The sequence below is a fragment of the Oncorhynchus masou genome, chromosome 30 (assembly GCF_036934945.1).
Source record: "Oncorhynchus masou masou isolate Uvic2021 chromosome 30, UVic_Omas_1.1, whole genome shotgun sequence".
NCBI classification, from domain to species: Eukaryota; Metazoa; Chordata; class Actinopteri; order Salmoniformes; family Salmonidae; genus Oncorhynchus; species Oncorhynchus masou.
The window spans coordinates 1,222,326-1,240,216 of record NC_088241.1 but is presented as its reverse complement, the minus strand read 5'-3'; the positions used below and the strand labels follow the sequence as shown (position 1 = coordinate 1,240,216).

Genomic DNA, 17,891 nt, shown 5'->3' with positions numbered 1-17,891 from the left:
CTCTATGGATTGTTACGACTGACAGAAGTTCAAAAGAGACTCAGAATATAAATCACTTTATCTCTGGGTATTTTATTAGAAATTCTCTACGCAAGAAAGAAAGAAAACATAGAATTGGGTTACAAGGGGAAAGAGGGCTGTGTGTTAACATTGTGATCTCTGAAGACTGAAGAAACTCTAGCTGGAGACACGCACACAATACCTTTATCAAAAGAGTAGAAGAGATAACAGTTAACACCGCTGATTGGTGACTAATCTTTAAGTTAAAAAAGTATCTTTTTATTTGATGTTTTACTGTGGTTCAAAACACCTTACATGCTTTTCTTTAGCATACAATCACTGTCCTCAACCCTTCACCTCTCCTCCTACACCGGGAGTTTCACTATCACTCCATCCATATCTCCCTCCCTCTCAGAGAGAGAGAGGATAGATGTCTAGTACTCATATTTACATGGTTATGGTTCAGTTGTGGTCAAGTACAACCACACTTTAGTAATGGAAGGGTCCAACCCAACCCCTCCAAGTTATAGAGGGTCATCTTGAGATGGGATGTTTCCTGATGTTACAAGGCCGGATCAACAGGAATACTCTGCCTGACGTCTCTGTGGAGCCAATCTCATCCCTGATCACACTATATGGCTAGACGGACGGGGATGAGAACGGAGAACATTCAACAGACAAAGCCAATCCAGAGCTTACAATGAAAAACAAATACCTGCATATACACAAACCCTTAAATCAAATACTATGAACAAAACTATAAAGAAAATCAATGCAATAGTGAGAATGAGAACTGGGACGGGCTCTACACAGGGAAAGACCAGTGGTGGCTGTCACCAATCCACTGGGAGATTCTGTGCTTGGATGAACCATAGAAAACTGAAACATTCAAATCAATAAGCAAATCACACCCCCATGTTGACTAGTCTCTTCCAACACCAGTCACATTCCCTGTTGATGACAGACAACAGAACCTAATAGAACTCAGCTGTAGACTGACTGGTGGTTAAGTGTCTCCATTTTAAAAAGTTCACTTCTGAATGGAAGTGTTATTTGGTAATATAACCTGTAATAATCCGTTTCACAACTCATTTACAACCAAAGGAGGTTGGTGGCACCTTAATTAGGGAGGATGGGCTCGTGGTACTGGCTGGAGTGGAATCAGTGGAATGGTATTAACTACATCAAACACATGGAAACCATTCCATTTGTTCCGTTCCAGCCATTATTATGAGCCGTCCTCCCCTCAGCAGCCTCCACTGTTTACAACTCAGTGAGAAGATATTAATACTACCTCAGTTTAGACAGGTACATCACCTGAGGTACTGCGTCCAGAATCAGTGAAACAAACACACAGTTTATGGCTGCCATATAACAAATGTGACAGAAAATTAAATAAGAAAGAATTGAATGAAAACAACAACTGTTATCACAATGTGCTTGTGTGTTGGATAAGTGATGACAGGAACACACTGCTGAAGAACAGTTTACAGTGAAGAGCTTTCCTTCCCATACCTCCTCTCTCTTACTAAAATATCTGCCATTTATAGTACTCTCTCACCCTCCTTCCCTCCAAAATATTATCTTTCTCTCCTCCTCCTTCCCCTCCCTCTCTCTTAGACAGGTTTGTCTGTCTTGCGTGCGGTGATGAAGGCCATGCCGTGAGTCCTGAAGTGTGTGTTCAGATCCGAAACCTTCTCAAAGCGTTTCCCACACACCTTACACCCCACCCTGCCCTCCCCGTCCTCCCCTAGCGGTGTGGGGGGGTGAGACGAGGAAGAGGGAGACCCCGGCAGGGAACCCCCTCTGGGACTCCCGTCACCGTGGTTACCGCCGCTGCCAGGTGATGGTGTCAGGGAGCAGTCGTTATGACCGTGACGGCTGTGGTTGTCAGGGGGCGTGTCTCGAACCCTGTGGCTGATGAAGCGGTGGCGGGAGAGGGAGGGGGCGGAGGCAAAGCAGGCTCCACACTGTAGACACTGCAGGCTGACTCCTCCCCCCAGGGCCTCGGAGCGGTGCTGGGGGATGTGGTCCAGGAAGACGGCGCGGTCCTCGGTGGTGAAGCCACAGGGAGTACAGTGGAACCCAGACTCTGGCTGGGGAGGGGGGACCGAGGAGGTGACGCGAGATCTCTTAGCAGGGATTATGCCCTCGGTCACATCGTCCTCTTCCTCCTCAGTCTTCAACCCTCCTCCTCCGTCTTCCTCAGCTGAAACAGTGAACGGAGGGTTGGAGCCTCCGTCCTGCTCCGAGGAACTGTCGGCCCCTTCTGCACCCCTCCCTCGCTGACAGACAGACAGAGAGAATTAGAGTTAATGACATTTAGCATTAATAACCGGTCTTCCTATATAAAGGTTGCAGTCGGTAGTTGTGAGAGAAAGTGGAACTGTACCTTCGTGTCCAGAGCTGACATGCCGTGTCTCAGCTGGACATGTCTCTCCAACACCAGTCTACTGCTGAACGTCCTCTTACCCTCACCACACAACCTACACACACAAACACCCGTTAGGGTTTACTGTAGGGGTCAAGGTGAGATACAGCTGTTGTAGGGTAGTATAGGGGTTAGCGTGTAGTGTGCATACTTAGTGGATGACTCATTTAGACTCTGACGTGGGGGTAGGGTATGTAGGGGTTAGGGTGTAGTGTGCATACTCACCGGCAGTGGAAGGCTCGTTTGATGCCCTTGTGTTTGACTCTGATGTGGCGTCTGAGGCTGGACGTGGAGGAGAAGGAGTTCTCACACAGACTACACGGGAACTTCTTCAGGATCTACACAAAACACAGGCACCTTACAGTGAACAGTCCCCTCAGCTCCCCTAGTTTAAAAACAGAAAGGCTACTAAAGACAATGATGCTTACTGAGAAAAACGGCTGAAAATCTGTTCTTCAAAGAAAAAAAAGAGGGCAAACTTTCCTGGATCCCTCCACTTCATGTGAGAGGTGACTGTGCTCCAGAACTTTAGATATACATGATATGACTTTATAACCTATATGATCGGGCCCAATCCCAACTTGAGAAACACCTGGGGAGCTCAAAGTTGAGCATAAATAAACTCGGATCGTATTTTGATGGAAGAACGTAAGTGACGTATTAAGCATAACTTTTCTCAAGTGAGGATTGGGCCTGTGGTGATTAGGTGATTTGTTTAAGGGCCAGTTAGGGGTTAATTTTGGGCGGGACTGGGCCCGTGGGCCGGCAGTAGAGTAGGCCTGACCTAGAGGGTCAGAAGATACAATGGATCACTGATCAGTTAGAACCGATTCAGAATCAATCTACTGTACTGCACATCAAACAGTATATCACTACTGCATGAAACATTTAACTGTCTTTATGTGTAGTCTATGTGCAGGCTATGATCCTGACCTTGCCATGCTGCTCGGCCATATGGGTAATGTAGTCCTCTCGGTCAGCGTAGCGGGCGTGGCAGGGAGCACAGCTCCACCCTGGGCTTGTCTTACTGCTCTCTCCATCCCTCTCTTCATCCTCCTCTTCCTCCCTTCCCCACTCCTCTCCGTCAGAGCTCTCTGTCTTCACCAAGCTACGCACCCGGGGGGGAGGGGCAGGGGAGGGCGCCATGGCAACGGGAACTTCCTGTTTGACCGCAGGGCCTCTGTGAGTAGTCTGAGCGAGGGAAGAGGGAGGAGAATAGAGAAAGGAACACAGCAGATAGGGAGATGGAGGAAAGTTAAGTTACATTTCATATCAACAGAACTGACTGACCCAAACCCAGTCTGGAGAAGGACTGTGTGAGAGGGGAACCCATAGATGTACCTTGATGTGCTCCAGCATGGAACTTCTCTGCGCGTAGAGCTTGGGGCACTCAGGACACTTGAACACGTGCACCTTCTGCTTGACTAGGTGGGTGTCAAAGTGGACGTACAGCAGTGGCTTCTGGGTAAATACCGTGTCACACATCACACACTTGTAGATCATCCTGTAAGGAAGGAGTGAACGGTATAAGCTTCAATGCCACACAACACTCCTTCCGTGGGCTCCAACTGCTCTTAAACGCTAGTAAAACTAAAGGCATGCTCTTCAACCGATCGCTGCCCGCACCCGCCCACCTGACTAGCATCACTACTCTGGACGGTTCTGACTTAGAATATGTGGACAACTACAAATACCTAGGTGTCTGGTTAGACTGTCAACTCTCCTTCCCAAACATACTCTCGTAAAACTGACTATCCTACCGATCCTCGACTTCGGCGATGTCATTTACAAAATATCCTCCAACACTCTACTCAGCAAACTGGATGCAGTCTATCACAGTGCCATCCATTTTGTCACCAAAGCCCGATATACCACCCACCCCTGTGACCTGTATGCTCTCGTCGGCTGGCCCTCGCTACATATTAGTCGCCAGACCCACTGGCTCCAGGACATCTATAAGTCTTTGCTAGGTAAAGCTCCGCCTTATCTCAGCTCACTGATCACCATAACACCCACCCATAGCACGCGCTCCAGCAGGTATATCTCACTGGTCATCCCCAAAGCCAACACCTCTGTTGGCTGCCTTTCCTTCCAGTTCTCTGCTGCCAATGACTGGAACAAATTGCAAAAATTGCTGAAGTTGCAGACTTATATTTCCCTCACTAACTTTAAACATCAGCTATCTGAGCAGCAAACCGATCGCTGCAGCTGTACACAGCCCATCTGTAAATAGCCCATCCAATTTACCTACCTCATCCCCATATTTTATTTACTTTTTTTGCACACCAGTAATTCTACTTGCACATCATCATCTGCTCATCTATCACTCCAGTGTTAATTTGCTAAATTGTAATGACTTCACTACTATGGCCTATTTATATTGCCTTACCTCCTTACTCTATTTGCACACACTGTATATAGATTTTTCTATTATGTTATTGACTGTATGTTTGTTTATTCCATGTGTAACTCTGTGTTGTTGTTTGTGTCACACTGCTTTGCTTTATCTTGGCCAGGTCGCAGTTGTAAATGAGAACTTGTTCTCAACTGGCCTTCCTGGTTAAATAAAGGTGAAATTTAAAAATGTAAATTAAAAAAATCTGAGAACACAACCAGTGTGTGTGTGTGTACATACTTAGCCTGTCCTCCAGTGAGTGTGGGGTGCTGGGTGTTGATGTGGCTCTGGGCGCTGGGGGAGGACTTGAAGGCCATCGGGCAGCTGGGACACTTATGGAACACCTCACAGTGGGCCGTCTGGATATGGGACTTGACCGAGTTTAACCCTCCGAACACCACCTGACAACTAGAACACCTGCAGACAGAGAGAGGGAGAAACATCGTTGTAGATGTTGTCCCTAAACACTGATTCAGTGTCAGATATTTATTCATCCTCCTAATGGTTAAAGCATGGGTTGGTGGTTGTTGCGGTGACTATATTACCAACACACTGGCAGTCACGAGTCATGACCACCACTCTGACATCAATGGAAAATATAATCAAACACTAATCATCAAAACAGTAGGACTATCGTACTTTTAAAACTCACTGTGATAATTAATTTGAAGAAAGAAGTTCAACAGCAGGTTGGACCAGTGCAAAATATGGTCGTTGTGGATGTTGTTTCAAAGCCTAACACAACGAAATGGACAGCGCTTTCTCAGGTGATGATTCCAAACACACATTAGAGCTTATGCATAGGCTTCTATTATGAGCCCAAGCCTGTTATACAATACATAGCATACAGCATATTATGCACGGTAGAAAAACATAAAACAAAACTGATTTAAGATGTCTTTGGTACATAATTGGTCTAGCCTATACTACAAAACTAAACTAATTCTAGTAATGGCCTTTCAGCGTGGGCTGTATTATTATGCATACTGGATGATGGTAACTATCCATGAGTTACCTGATGGTAACCATCCACTGGTTACCTTATGCTACGCTCCAACATTTCTATCCATGAGTCTGGAAGAGAACGTACAGGCCTAGGCCATGTCGTTGCTTCATTTATCGTGCAGGGCAGCTTACAGTTCGCCTACAATGATAGTGAATTAGATTTTGAATAGCCTAGTAATAGTGCATTTTTTATATTTTCATAATTAATTGGGTGACACATTCTGTATAGCTAAAGGTAATCTCACCACCATGCGTTTCCATCTCTTCCCCTATCTCCAGCACGCAGACGGGCTGTCAACAGTTTAGTGAAATATGTTTCGTTGCGAAAATATCTCACTACCGATGTTCTCAAACAGATTTCACTTGGTTTCTCAAATGGAGCACTGGGTAGCTACAGGAACAGGGCTGGAGAACCCATGGCATACAGAGTTTGGGCGGAATAGCACCTGTAGGGCAGCCAGAGCATGCCTGTAGGACCTGTAGGGCAGCCGGAGCATGCCTGTAGGGCAGCCGGAGCATGCCCGTAGGGCAGCCGGAGCATGCCCGTAGGGCAGCTGGGGCCTGTAGGGCAGCCAGAGCATGCCTGTAGGATCACCAGAGCATGCCTGTAGGGCAGCCAGGGCATGCCTGTAGGGCAGTTAGGGCCTGTAGGGCAGCCAGAACATGCCTGTAGGGCAGCCAGAGCATGCCTGTAAGGCTGCCAGAGCAGGCCCATAGGGCAGCTAGGGCCTGTAGGGCAGCCAGAGCATGCCTGTAGGGCAGCTAGGGCCTGTAGGGCAGCCAGAGCAGGCCTGTAGGGCAGCCAGAGCAGGCCTGTAGGGCAGCAAAGGCCTGTAGGGCAGCCAGAGCAGGCCCGTAGGGCCGCCAGAGCAGGCCCGTAGGGCAGCTAGGGCCTGTAGGATCACCAGAGCATGCCTGTAGGGCAGCCAGGGCATGCCTGTAGGGCAGTTAGGGCCTGTAGGGCAGCCGGAGCATGCCCGTAGGGCAGCCGGAGCATGCCCGTAGGGCAGCCGGAGCACGCCCGTAGGGCAGCCGGAACACGCCCGTAGGGCAGCCGGAACACGCCCGTAGGGCAGCCAGAACATGCTCCTCAAACAATGTTTGATGTGTGGAGTGAAATAAGTGTTATATTTATTTCTCAGCTGCTCATATTAAGCACATGCTCTGCTATAAAACCCAAGTAGTCTTCAAAACAGACCTGCGGGAAAGCATGCAGCCTCCATTCACTATTGGAGTGCATACAGATTAGAGGTCGACCGATTATGATTTTAAAGTTCTCAAATAACTCAAAATCTAGAATATAGGACTCGTTTCAAATGATCACTATTATGCTCAACATAGCTACTTCATACGCGAACACACTCTAATGGGATTTCCCCCCCCAGCTAAGTTCAATTATACTGGTCTTACTATAAAATCATATAAAATAAAAAGGCATATATTGTCAGCTGAAAGCTAAATTAACAAGCCTATGGCATGGAGCTTAGCCAGATAACATAGGCCTACAGTAGCCCAACTCAAATTCTATTCTTCTGAAATACATTTTCTTCAAATCAAAATGTTTTAGACCTGACTAAAATACCCAATTTATTGTGATGGTGTACTTATTATATATTGACGTTCCAAAGGTGCACATGTTTACGTTAATTAACGGTCTAATTCCTTGAGACCGGCAGACTTCTGCAAAATTTCATGACTGCTACAGCCCAAATTGGTGGTAAAGTAATCTGATCCTAGATTAGTGTCTACGGGAGTAACTAGGTTTGCTTCAACCACAGAGGGAGTGAGGGGTGAAAGGTCACCGGTATCCGATGCGTCGTGTGAAATGGAGACAGGCCTCCTCCAAATGGGAATGAAAGGCTGGCTGCTTGGCCACACCCCCACACTCTGGGCAGACGTAGGGGGGGCGGGGGTTGTGGATGCGAGCGTGAGCAGAGGCACTGCAGCCGTTAGGAAGGAGCATGGGAGGAGAACACTCCGTACAGGACTGGAGGGAGAGAGAGATGGGAAAAGGAGGGTGCACAGGTCAGTAAGGCAGGTACTCCTAAAACCATGAAACAAGCTATTGCATACAATGTCTAGACTGAAAAAGTCCTGTGTATTTTTGAACACACACTGCTCTACTCACAGTGTTAAGGGCTGGTTTGACCTCTTGGAAGTGGGCAGCCACCTCAGCCTTGCTGCAGAACTGCACCTTACACTCAGGACACTTGTTATTGGTGTACAGCACCGGCTCTGTCGCCTTCTTACTGATGATTGGCTGCTGCAGCTGGGGGGCGGGGCTCAGGGTTGCCGGGGTCACTGCTGAAGTCACAGCCGGAGCAGAGGACGCTGGGATAGAGGAAGTGGAGAGGGAGGGAGAGAGCATGCCTGAAGGAGGCATAGAGAGAGACGGGGAGATAGATAGGGGATTATAGGGGAAGGGGAGTGAAAGGTAAAGAGGAAAAAAGGAGTGAGAGGTAAAGAGAGAGGTGGGGTAGATAGGTGCTGATAAACAGCGCTGCACTAGTATTCATAAAGCGTCTCAGAGTAGGAGTACTGATCTACGATCAGGTTCCCCCGTTTATATTCATTATGATCTCAAAGTCAAGTCTGATCCTAGATCAGCACTACTACTCTGAGATGCTTTACAGTGCATTTGGAAAGTATCCAGACCCCTTGACTATCTCCACATTTTGTTACGTTACAGCCTTATTCTAAAATGTATTACATTATCTTTTTCCACTCATCAATCTACACACAATACCCCATAATGATGAGGTGTAAAAAGGTTTTTAGAAATAATTGCAAATGTATAAAAAAATGTAAAACCTAAATACCTTATTTACATAAGTATTCAGACCCTTTGCTATCAGACTCCAAATTGAACTCAGGTGCATCCAGTTTCCAATGATCATCCTTGAGATGTTTCTACAACTTGATAGGAGTCCACCTGTGGTATATTAAAATGATTGAACATGATTTGGAAAGGCACACACCTGTCTATATAAAGGTCCCACAGTTGACAGTGCATGTCAGAGCAAAAACCAAGACATGAGATAGAAGGAATGGTCCGTAAAGCTCAGAGAGAGTATTGTGTCGAGGCATAGACCTGGGGAAGGGTACCAAAAAATGAACAGTGGCCTCTATCATTCTTAAATGGAAGAAGTTTGGAACCACCAAGACTCTTCCTAGAGCTGGCCGCTCGGCCAAACTGAACAATCGGGGGAGAAGGGTCTTGGTTAGGGAAGTGATGGAGAACCAGATGGTCACTCTGACAGAGCTCTAGAGTTCCTCTGTGGAGATGGGAGAACCTTCCAGAAGGACAACCATCTCTGCAGCAATCCACCAATCAGGCCTTTATTGTAGAGTGGCCAGACAGAAGCCTCTCCTCAGTAAAAGGCACATGACAGCCCACTTGGAGTTTGCCAAAAGGCACCTGAAGGACTTTCAGACCATGAATGCCAAGCGTCATGTCTGACGGAAACCTGGCACCATCCCTATGGTGAAGCACGGTGGTGGCAGCCTCATGCTGTGGGGATGTTTTCCAGCGGCAGGGACTGGGAGACTAGTCAGGATCGAGGGAAAGTTGAACAGAGCAAGTACATTGATCTCCTTGACGAAAACCTGCTCCAGAGCACACAGGACCTCAGACTGGGGCGAAGGTTCACCTTCCAACAGGACAACAACCCTAAGCACACAGCCATGACAACACAAGAGTGGCTTCGGGACAAGTCTCTGAATGTCCTTGAGTGACCCTACCAGAACCCAGACTTGAAGCCGATTGAACAGCTCTGGAGGGAACTGAAAAAAGCTGTGCAGCGACACTCCCCACTCAACCTAACAGAGCTCGAGAGGATCTGCAGAGAAGAATGGGAGAAACTCCTCAAATACAGGTGTGCCAAGCTTGTAGTGTCATACCCAAGACTCAAGGCTGTAATCACTGCCAAAGGTGCTTCGGCAAAGTAAAGGGTCTGAAAACTAATGTAAATTTGATTTTTTAGACATTTGCAAACATTTCTAAAAACCTGATTTTACTTTGTCATTATGGGGTATTGTGTGTAGATTGAGGGGGAAAAACAACTTAATCCATTTTAGAACAAGGCTGTAAACTAAAAAAAAATGTGAAAAAAAGTCAAGGGGTCTGAATACTTCCCGAATGCACTGTATGTATACAGTCCTAGGTGAGATATGAAGGTAGTAGCACACAGTCTCTCTCACCGATGGGAGTGGTGTCCTGTTGGCCTATCATCTGCTCTACACTGACAGGTCTCATGACCAGGTGGGAACACTGCATGACCAGTCCCCTCTCCTTGTGTTCCCTGGCGTGGAGCAGCAGGCTGCACTTGTTAAAGAATGCCAGCCGCTTGGCACAGTGATTACAAGTCACCTCAATCCTCAGGGACCGCCGGTCGTAGTGGCGGGCCAGGCTGCGCTCCAGGGCAAACGCATCGCCACACTCCAGACAGCGGTAGCCCTGCGACGCAAAGGAAGAACAACATGAATACAATACCTATGTCGATGACATGTCTCTAGATAAAATGCATATTCATTGGTCTTGTATGTATTGGCTGGCGCAATCAAATGTCCCCTTTGGGGATTAATATGTGCCCTTGAGCGAGGCACTTAACCCTAATTTGCTCCAGGGGTGCTGTAGTACTATGGCTGACCCTGTAAAACAACACATTTCACTGCACCTATCTGGTGTGTGATCATAAAAAAAAAACACAACATCAACAAGAGCGATTTATTGATATACAGAACACAAGGTCTAACAGAAATTGGACATGCGCTTTTATCCCAACCACTACTAGTGCAATATTGAATCCAAGCTGATATAGACCCATTAACCTTAACTCTGGACCTCAAAGCCAGTTCCACTGTGTTTTTTCATTGTTCCCATCTAATCAAGGACCGATTTAGACCTGGGACACCAGGTGGGTGCAATTCATTATCAGGTAGAACAGAAAAGCAGCAGGCTCCGGACCTCATGGTGTAAGAGTTGAATACCCCTGTTTGATCGTAGCTAGCCAGCTACATAGCCGTCTTTGTATCTAAGACAATTGTGTAGTCTAGAGCGATTTTCTAGGTTAGCTGGCCAGCTATTGTCGTTCTTTTAACGTAGCTAGCCAGCTAGCCCCCGAATAGCAGCACTGTAGTAACTATTACAGTACAACGGTTTGTTTTGTTTGATCGTAGCTAGCTAGCTACATAGCCGTCTTTGTATCTAAGACAATTGTGTAGCCTAGAGCGATTTTCTAGGTTAGCTAGCCAGCTATTGTCGTTCTTTTAACGTAACGTAACGCAATCAACCTGCTAGCTAGCCAGCTAGCCCCCGAATAGCAGCACTGTAGAAACTATTACACTCGACGGAACGACTTGATTAGTGTAGTGTCAACATCGCAGCCACTACCAGCTAGCCTACTCCAGCAGTACTGTATCATTTCAATCATTTTAGTCAATAAGATTCTTGCTACGTAAGCTTAACTTTCTGAACATTCGAGACGTGTAGTCCACTTGTCATTCCAATCTCCTTTGCATTAGCGTAGCCTCTTCTGTAGCCTGTCAACTATGTGTCTATCTATCCCTGTTCTCTCCTCTCTGCACAGACCATACAAACGCTCCACACCGCGTGGCCGCGGCCACCCTAATCTGGTGGTCCCAGCGCGCACGACCCACGTGGAGTTCCTGGTCTCCGGTAGCCTCTGGAACTGCCGATCTGTGGCCAACAAGGCAGAGTTCATCTCAGCCTATGCCTCCCTCCAGTCCCTCGACTTCCTGGCACTGACGGAAACATGGATCACCACAGATAACACTGCTAATCCTACTGCTCTCTCTTCGTCCGCCCACGTGTTCTCGCACACCCCGAGAGCTTCTGGTCAGTGGGGTGGTGGCACCGGGATCCTCATCTCTCCCAAGTGGTCATTCTCTCTCTCTCCCCTTACCCATCTGTCTATCGCCTCCTTTGAATTCCATGCTGTCACAGTTACCAGCCCTTTCAAGCTTAACATCCTTATCATTTATCGCCCTCCAGGTTCCCTCGGAGAGTTCATCAATGAGCTTGATGCCTTGATAAGCTCCTTTCCTGAGGACGGCTCACCTCTCACAGTCCTGGGCGACTTTAACCTCCCCACGTCTACCTTTGACTCATTCCTCTCTGCCGCCTCCTTTCCACTCCTCTCCTCTTTGACCTCACCCTCTCACCTTCCCCCTACTCACAAGGCAGGCAATACGCTCGACCTCATCTTTACTAGATGCTGTTCTTCCACTAACCTCATTGCAACTCCCCTCCAAGTCTCCGACCACTACCTTGTATCCTTTTCCCTCTCGCTCTCATCCAACACTTCCCACACTGCCCCTACTCGGATGGTATCGCGCCGTCCCAACCTTCGCTCTCTCTCCCCCGCTACTCTCTCCTCTTCCATCCTATCATCTCTTCCCTCTGCTCATACCTTCTCCAACCTTTCTCCTGATTCTGCCTCCTCAACCCTCCTCTCTTCCCTTTCTGCATCCTTTGACTCTCTATGTCCCCTATCCTCCAGGCCGGCTCGGTCCTCCCCTCCCGCTCCGTGGCTCGATGACTCATTGCGAGCTCACAGAACAGAGCTCCGGGCAGCCGAGCGGAAATGGAGGAAAACTCGCCTCCCTGCGGACCTGGCATCCTTTCACTCCCTCCTCTCTACATTTTCCTCCTCTGTCTCTGCTGCTAAAGCCACTTTCTACCACTCTAAATTCCAAGCATCTGCCTCTAACCCTAGGAAGCTCTTTGCCACCTTCTCCTCCCTCCTGAATCCTCCTCCCCCTCCCCCCTCCTCCCTCTCTGCAGATGACTTCGTCAACCATTTTGAAAAGAAGGTCGACGACATCCGATCCTCGTTTGCTAAGTCAAACGACACCGCTGGTTCTGCTCACACTGCCCTACCCTGTGCTCTGACCTCTTTCTCCCCTCTCTCTCCAGATGAAATCTCGCTTCTTGTGACGGCCGGCCGCCCAACAACCTGCCCGCTTGACCCTATCCCCTCCTCTCTTCTCCAGACCATTTCCGGAGACCTTCTCCCTTACCTCACCTCGCTCATCAACTCATCCCTGACCGCTGGCTACGTCCCTTCCGTCTTCAAGAGAGCGAGAGTTGCACCCCTTCTGAAAAAACCTACACTCGATCCCTCCGATGTCAACAACTACAGACCAGTATCCCTTCTTTCTTTTCTCTCCAAAACTCTTGAACGTGCCGTCCTTGGCCAGCTCTCCCGCTATCTCTCTCAGAATGACCTTCTTGATCCAAATCAGTCAGGTTTCAAGACTAGTCATTCAACTGAGACTGCTCTTCTCTGTATCACGGAGGCGCTCCGCACTGCTAAAGCTAACTCTCTCTCCTCTGCTCTCATCCTTCTAGACCTATCGGCTGCCTTCGATACTGTGAACCATCAGATCCTCCTCTCCACCCTCTCCGAGTTGGGCATCTCCGGCGCGGCCCACGCTTGGATTGCGTCCTACCTGACAGGTCGCTCCTACCAGGTGGCGTGGCGAGAATCTGTCTCCTCGCCACGCGCTCTCACCACTGGTGTCCCCCAGGGCTCTGTTCTAGGCCCTCTCCTATTCTCGCTATACACCAAGTCACTTGGCTCTGTCATAACCTCACATGGTCTCTCCTATCATTACTATGCAGACGACACACAATTAATCTTCTCCTTTCCCCTTCTGATGACCAGGTGGCGAATCGCATCTCTGCATGTCTGGCAGACATATCAGTGTGGATGACGGATCACCACCTCAAGCTGAACCTCGGCAAGACGGAGCTGCTCTTCCTCCCGGGGAAGGACTGCCCGTTCCATGATCTCGCCATCACGGTTGACAACTCCATTGTGTCCTCCTCCCAGAGCGCTAAGAACCTTGGCGTGATCCTGGACAACACCCTGTCGTTCTCAACCAACATCATGGCGGTGGCCCGTTCCTGTAGGTTCATGCTCTACAACATCCGCAGAGTACGACCCTGCCTCACACAGGAAGCGGCGCAGGTCCTAATCCAGGCACTTGTCATCTCCCGTCTGGATTACTGCAACTCGCTGTTGGCTGGGCTCCCTGCCTGTGCCATTAAACCCCTACAACTCATCCAGAACGCCGCAGCCCGTCTGGTGTTCAACCTTCCCAAGTTCTCTCACGTCACCCCGCTCCTCCGCTCTCTCCACTGGCTTCCAGTTGAAGCTCGCATCCGCTACAAGACCATGGTGCTTGCCTACGGAGCTGTGAGGGGAACGGCACCGCAGTACCTCCAGGCTCTGATCAGGCCCTACACCCAAGCAAGGGCACTGCGTTCATCCACCTCTGGCCTGCTCGCCTCCCTACCATTGAGGAAGTACAGTTCCCGCTCAGCCCAGTCAAAACTGTTCGCTGCTCTGGCCCCCCAATGGTGGAACAAACTCCCTCACGACGCCAGGACAGCGGAGTCAATCACCACCTTCCGGAGACACCTGAAACCCCACCTCTTCAAGGAATACCTAGGATAGGATAAGTAATCCTTCTCACCACCCCCCTTAATGATTTAGATGCACTATTGTAAAGTGGCTGTTCCACTGGATGTCAGAAGGTGAATTCACCAATTTGTAAGTCGCTCTGGATAAGAGCGTCTGCTAAATGACTTAAATGTAAATGTAAATATAGACCTAGGTCTGTTACCTGTGCAGGCAGAGGCAGGTCCCACTCCGGTGGTAGTGGTGTACAGAGGTCTGGTCTGTAGCTGGGCAGCAGGTTCTTGCTGTTGAGGATCTTGTTGAAGGCCTCCACCAGACTGGACTGGCTCCTGGAGATAATGGCTCCTGTACTGTTTACTATGGAGGCTGGTCTACTGCCCCCCTGAGGGGTGAGGAGGGGGGAGGGGGACACAGACACACCCCCATTCAGGGTCTTCTGTCCTAGGCTGCGCACGCCAGCCCCCCCTGGACTGAATCTGGGGGAGGCGGAAGAGACAGAGGGGAGGGCTGCTGACTTGGTGATGCTAACAGCCGTCGCCGACACTTTGGGCTTGTTGCTGTCGGCAGCCATCTTGTTTTGGGCCTTGCTGGCGGCCATCAACATGGCAGTACTTGCATCCTGGAGTGTAGACACAGGCAGGAGGCTGCCACCCTTTGACTTCTGCTGCGGAGGCTGCTGAGATGCCACCCTCTTGGGCCGGCTGAGGACCTTACGACCCCCCGGGGAGGGTTTGGAACCATCTGCGCCTTTTGAGGGGGTCCCCCCTGCTCCTTTGGATGCTACTCGTGTCACTGTCCTGGTGATGCTGCCTGTAGGGGTCTTGACTGTTTTGATTCGGACTTTGAGTGGGCGAACGGGGGCTGTTGGTGTTGTCGTAGAATTGGCCGGAGCCGTCTCCGTGTCTCCTGTTTGTCTTCCATCCACAACCTCCATCTTCTCACTGTTGTCTGACCTGCACCCCAGGCTAGGCTCACTCTCCATGGGCTCCTCTCCCTCTCTAGCCCCCTGTGGAGTTGATGCTGAGGTTGGTGCAGGGCTGGAGCTCCTCTTGGACACAGTGGACATAGCAGAACCTGTCTGGTCAGGCGGGGGGCTCTCTGGTGAGTCCCTCTCCTCGATCACATGTTCCGGGTTTCTTTCCTCCATCACAGGGCTAGAGATGGGTCTGGGGTTACTGAGGGCGGCAGCCAGCCAGGACTGACGGGCCTGGGGCTGGGCAGGAGGAGGGGAGGGAGACCTGGGGGTGGAGGGTACTTCATCTGGAGCGGGTGGTTTAGAGCTGGAAGATGTCTGAGAGATGGAGGGAGGGGGTTTGGAGGAGAGAGGAGGAGGACAAGAGAGGAGAGGAGGAGAGGGGGGAGTTGGGGAGCTGAACAGCTCTGAAGAGGACACTTGGCGGTGTCTGCGTGGGAATTTGGGAGGGGAGCACATGGGAGAATCTGGGCTCTCTTGGATCACTAGCGGGCTTCCCAAATCCGGTTCAGAGTCGCCCTCATCCGAGTCCATGATGCGCCTCACCCCCACTCTCAGGCTTCCGTTGGAGGGAGGGGGAGGAAAGAGGCCCGGGAGGGCACAGAGTGTCCTCACTCAGGATGGAGGGAGGAGAGAGGTGTGGGTTGACAGAGAGTGAGGATGACAATGATGATGAGGAGGATGTGGAGGTTATAGGACCGGCAGAGGTATACGAGGGGAGAGGTTTCCGTCTGTTGAGAATATTAACTGTATGTTTGGTTGTGCAGGCCGACCCCCCTACACCTCCAATGCTGCCCCCTCCTTCACTCGCAGTGGGAGGGGAGCAGGTTGACCAGAGCTCCCCGTTGGCCTGGCCCAACGCCTGGTCCAGCCCCTGGTCTCTCACACTGGGCTCCAGCATGACTGTGGACCCCTCAAACCCATTCTGGAGGAGAGGTTCTGAGGAGACCAAACCAGGCATCCTAGGAGCCAGTTGTGAATTCAGCAGGCCCCCCTTGACTCCCATCCCAGTCTCCACCTCAGGGTCTGTCCCACTGCCCCCAGGGCTGTCCCCATCCTCTTCACCTGACCCCTCAGTCTCTTCATAGGAGTCAGGCCTCACCCTGTTCTTAACAATCACACTGACCACTGGAGGCTCACTTTGGGAGTTGGGAGGGGAGTCAGTGGGGCTGGAAGGTCTTGGCGAGGGCCCCCCGGCCACCGACACGCTGCCCCCGACCTTCCCTGACCCCTCCCCACCCTCTTCTGGCACAGACTGGATGGCCTCTTTGGCATCGATGTCTGGAATGTCGAAGGCTGCCAACAAGTCGTCGAAATCTGGGGTTTTCATGTCCCCCATTCCCGGATTACAAAACCTGCAGAACGGACACAGTGAGAAATAAACACTGTTGTCCCCAACCCAACCAAAGCCTGAGGCAGGACCGAATACTGTGAATCTTGATAATTCATGATAAACGTAGATGTGACTTCCTGTTTTGAACGTGCATCATCATAATGTTGAATAGTCTATATTTCAGGTAGCTATGTAAGTTAATTACTAGAACCCAATAAACCCCACGCCTGGCAAACTTGTTGAATGAGTTAGCAGTTAGAAGGAACCACTTTATTTGGAAGTCAGAAACTTATTTGAAAGTTCGAGTTCCCCTACTGCCCTCGTGTGAACTGGCTACTGCGCTGATGTTAGCAAGTTAGTACAGCAAAGGCAGCAAGAAAGACCGATAGCTAGGCCTAATTTTCAGACAGCGTTTTTTCCCCTTGTTGCACATGTTTCATGCAGTGCAGCTGTACTAGCTAGCTATTCTCGCTGAGTTTGCGAGAACACAAAATGTGGATATTTTATCCAGAATGTGTATTTAGCTATGTAACTAGCTACCACACTGAGCTGTCAACCACCTCAGCACACATACACTAACTAGTTACGTTCCCTTCTAGCATTCCTCCGACCAGCTAGCGTAGCTAATATTACTTAGCTAGCTAGAATTTTCTACGTCGTCGTCAAAGCAATGAAGCCTTTTAACGCCTGCTTTTCAGGTATTTAAACCTTACAATTGGAAATTATTTAAGAACATTCATTTGAATACGTGGTTTATACGGGTATATGTGACAAGCAGAAATGTATATCTAGTTTTAAATGTGAAGGAAATGGTTTGTTTACCTGGCTCTTCGGTTCCCGACTTTCCTTTTTGACGCATGAGTTGTTCGTCACCAGAAACGACGGGGGAGATAGGTCCTGCCAGGTTCATAACGTGCCAACTTTGGAAGCTGTATATGCAATTTGACACACTCCTGACGTACATACGTGTTTTATTGTAATGCATTGTTCTTGATCTGGCGAGTGTTGGCTATCATTTCCTGAAAATGGCAGTGGTATAATCAAATAACCTTTATGGCACAATGTCCTCCAAAGCCAAGGGCATGCTTTTGTTGCAGGGACAACATTTAGACAATGTATCTTATGTGTTTCACAAAGCATGGCTTTTCAGAAAGACCTAGTTACACAGGGATAGTTTGCAATATAACCAATGTTTATCTGACATTTTTATACTAAAAGTCATGTTCATATTCCACCACATTTGTTGTGTCATCATCAATCCCCTCTTTGGAAGGAGTGTGTACAGCATGTCAACTTTGGAACAAAAC

The 17,891-nt window shown here is 49.3% G+C and overlaps 1 protein-coding gene across 1 annotated transcript; it reads right to left on the bottom strand.

The window, feature by feature from the left end:
* Positions 1-52: 52 nt before the first annotated feature.
* LOC135521755 (zinc finger protein 687a-like) lies at positions 53-16,603 on the bottom strand. Its single transcript, XM_064947459.1, is given in 11 exon segments — positions 53-2,285; positions 2,393-2,486; positions 2,657-2,769; positions 3,365-3,622; positions 3,773-3,935; positions 5,067-5,243; positions 7,634-7,818; positions 7,960-8,201; positions 10,032-10,287; positions 14,484-15,822; positions 15,824-16,603. Coding segments are annotated over 11 exon segments (4,263 nt in total). The 5' UTR covers positions 16,591-16,603; the 3' UTR covers positions 53-1,616.
* Between the last annotated feature and the right edge of the window lie 1,288 nt (positions 16,604-17,891).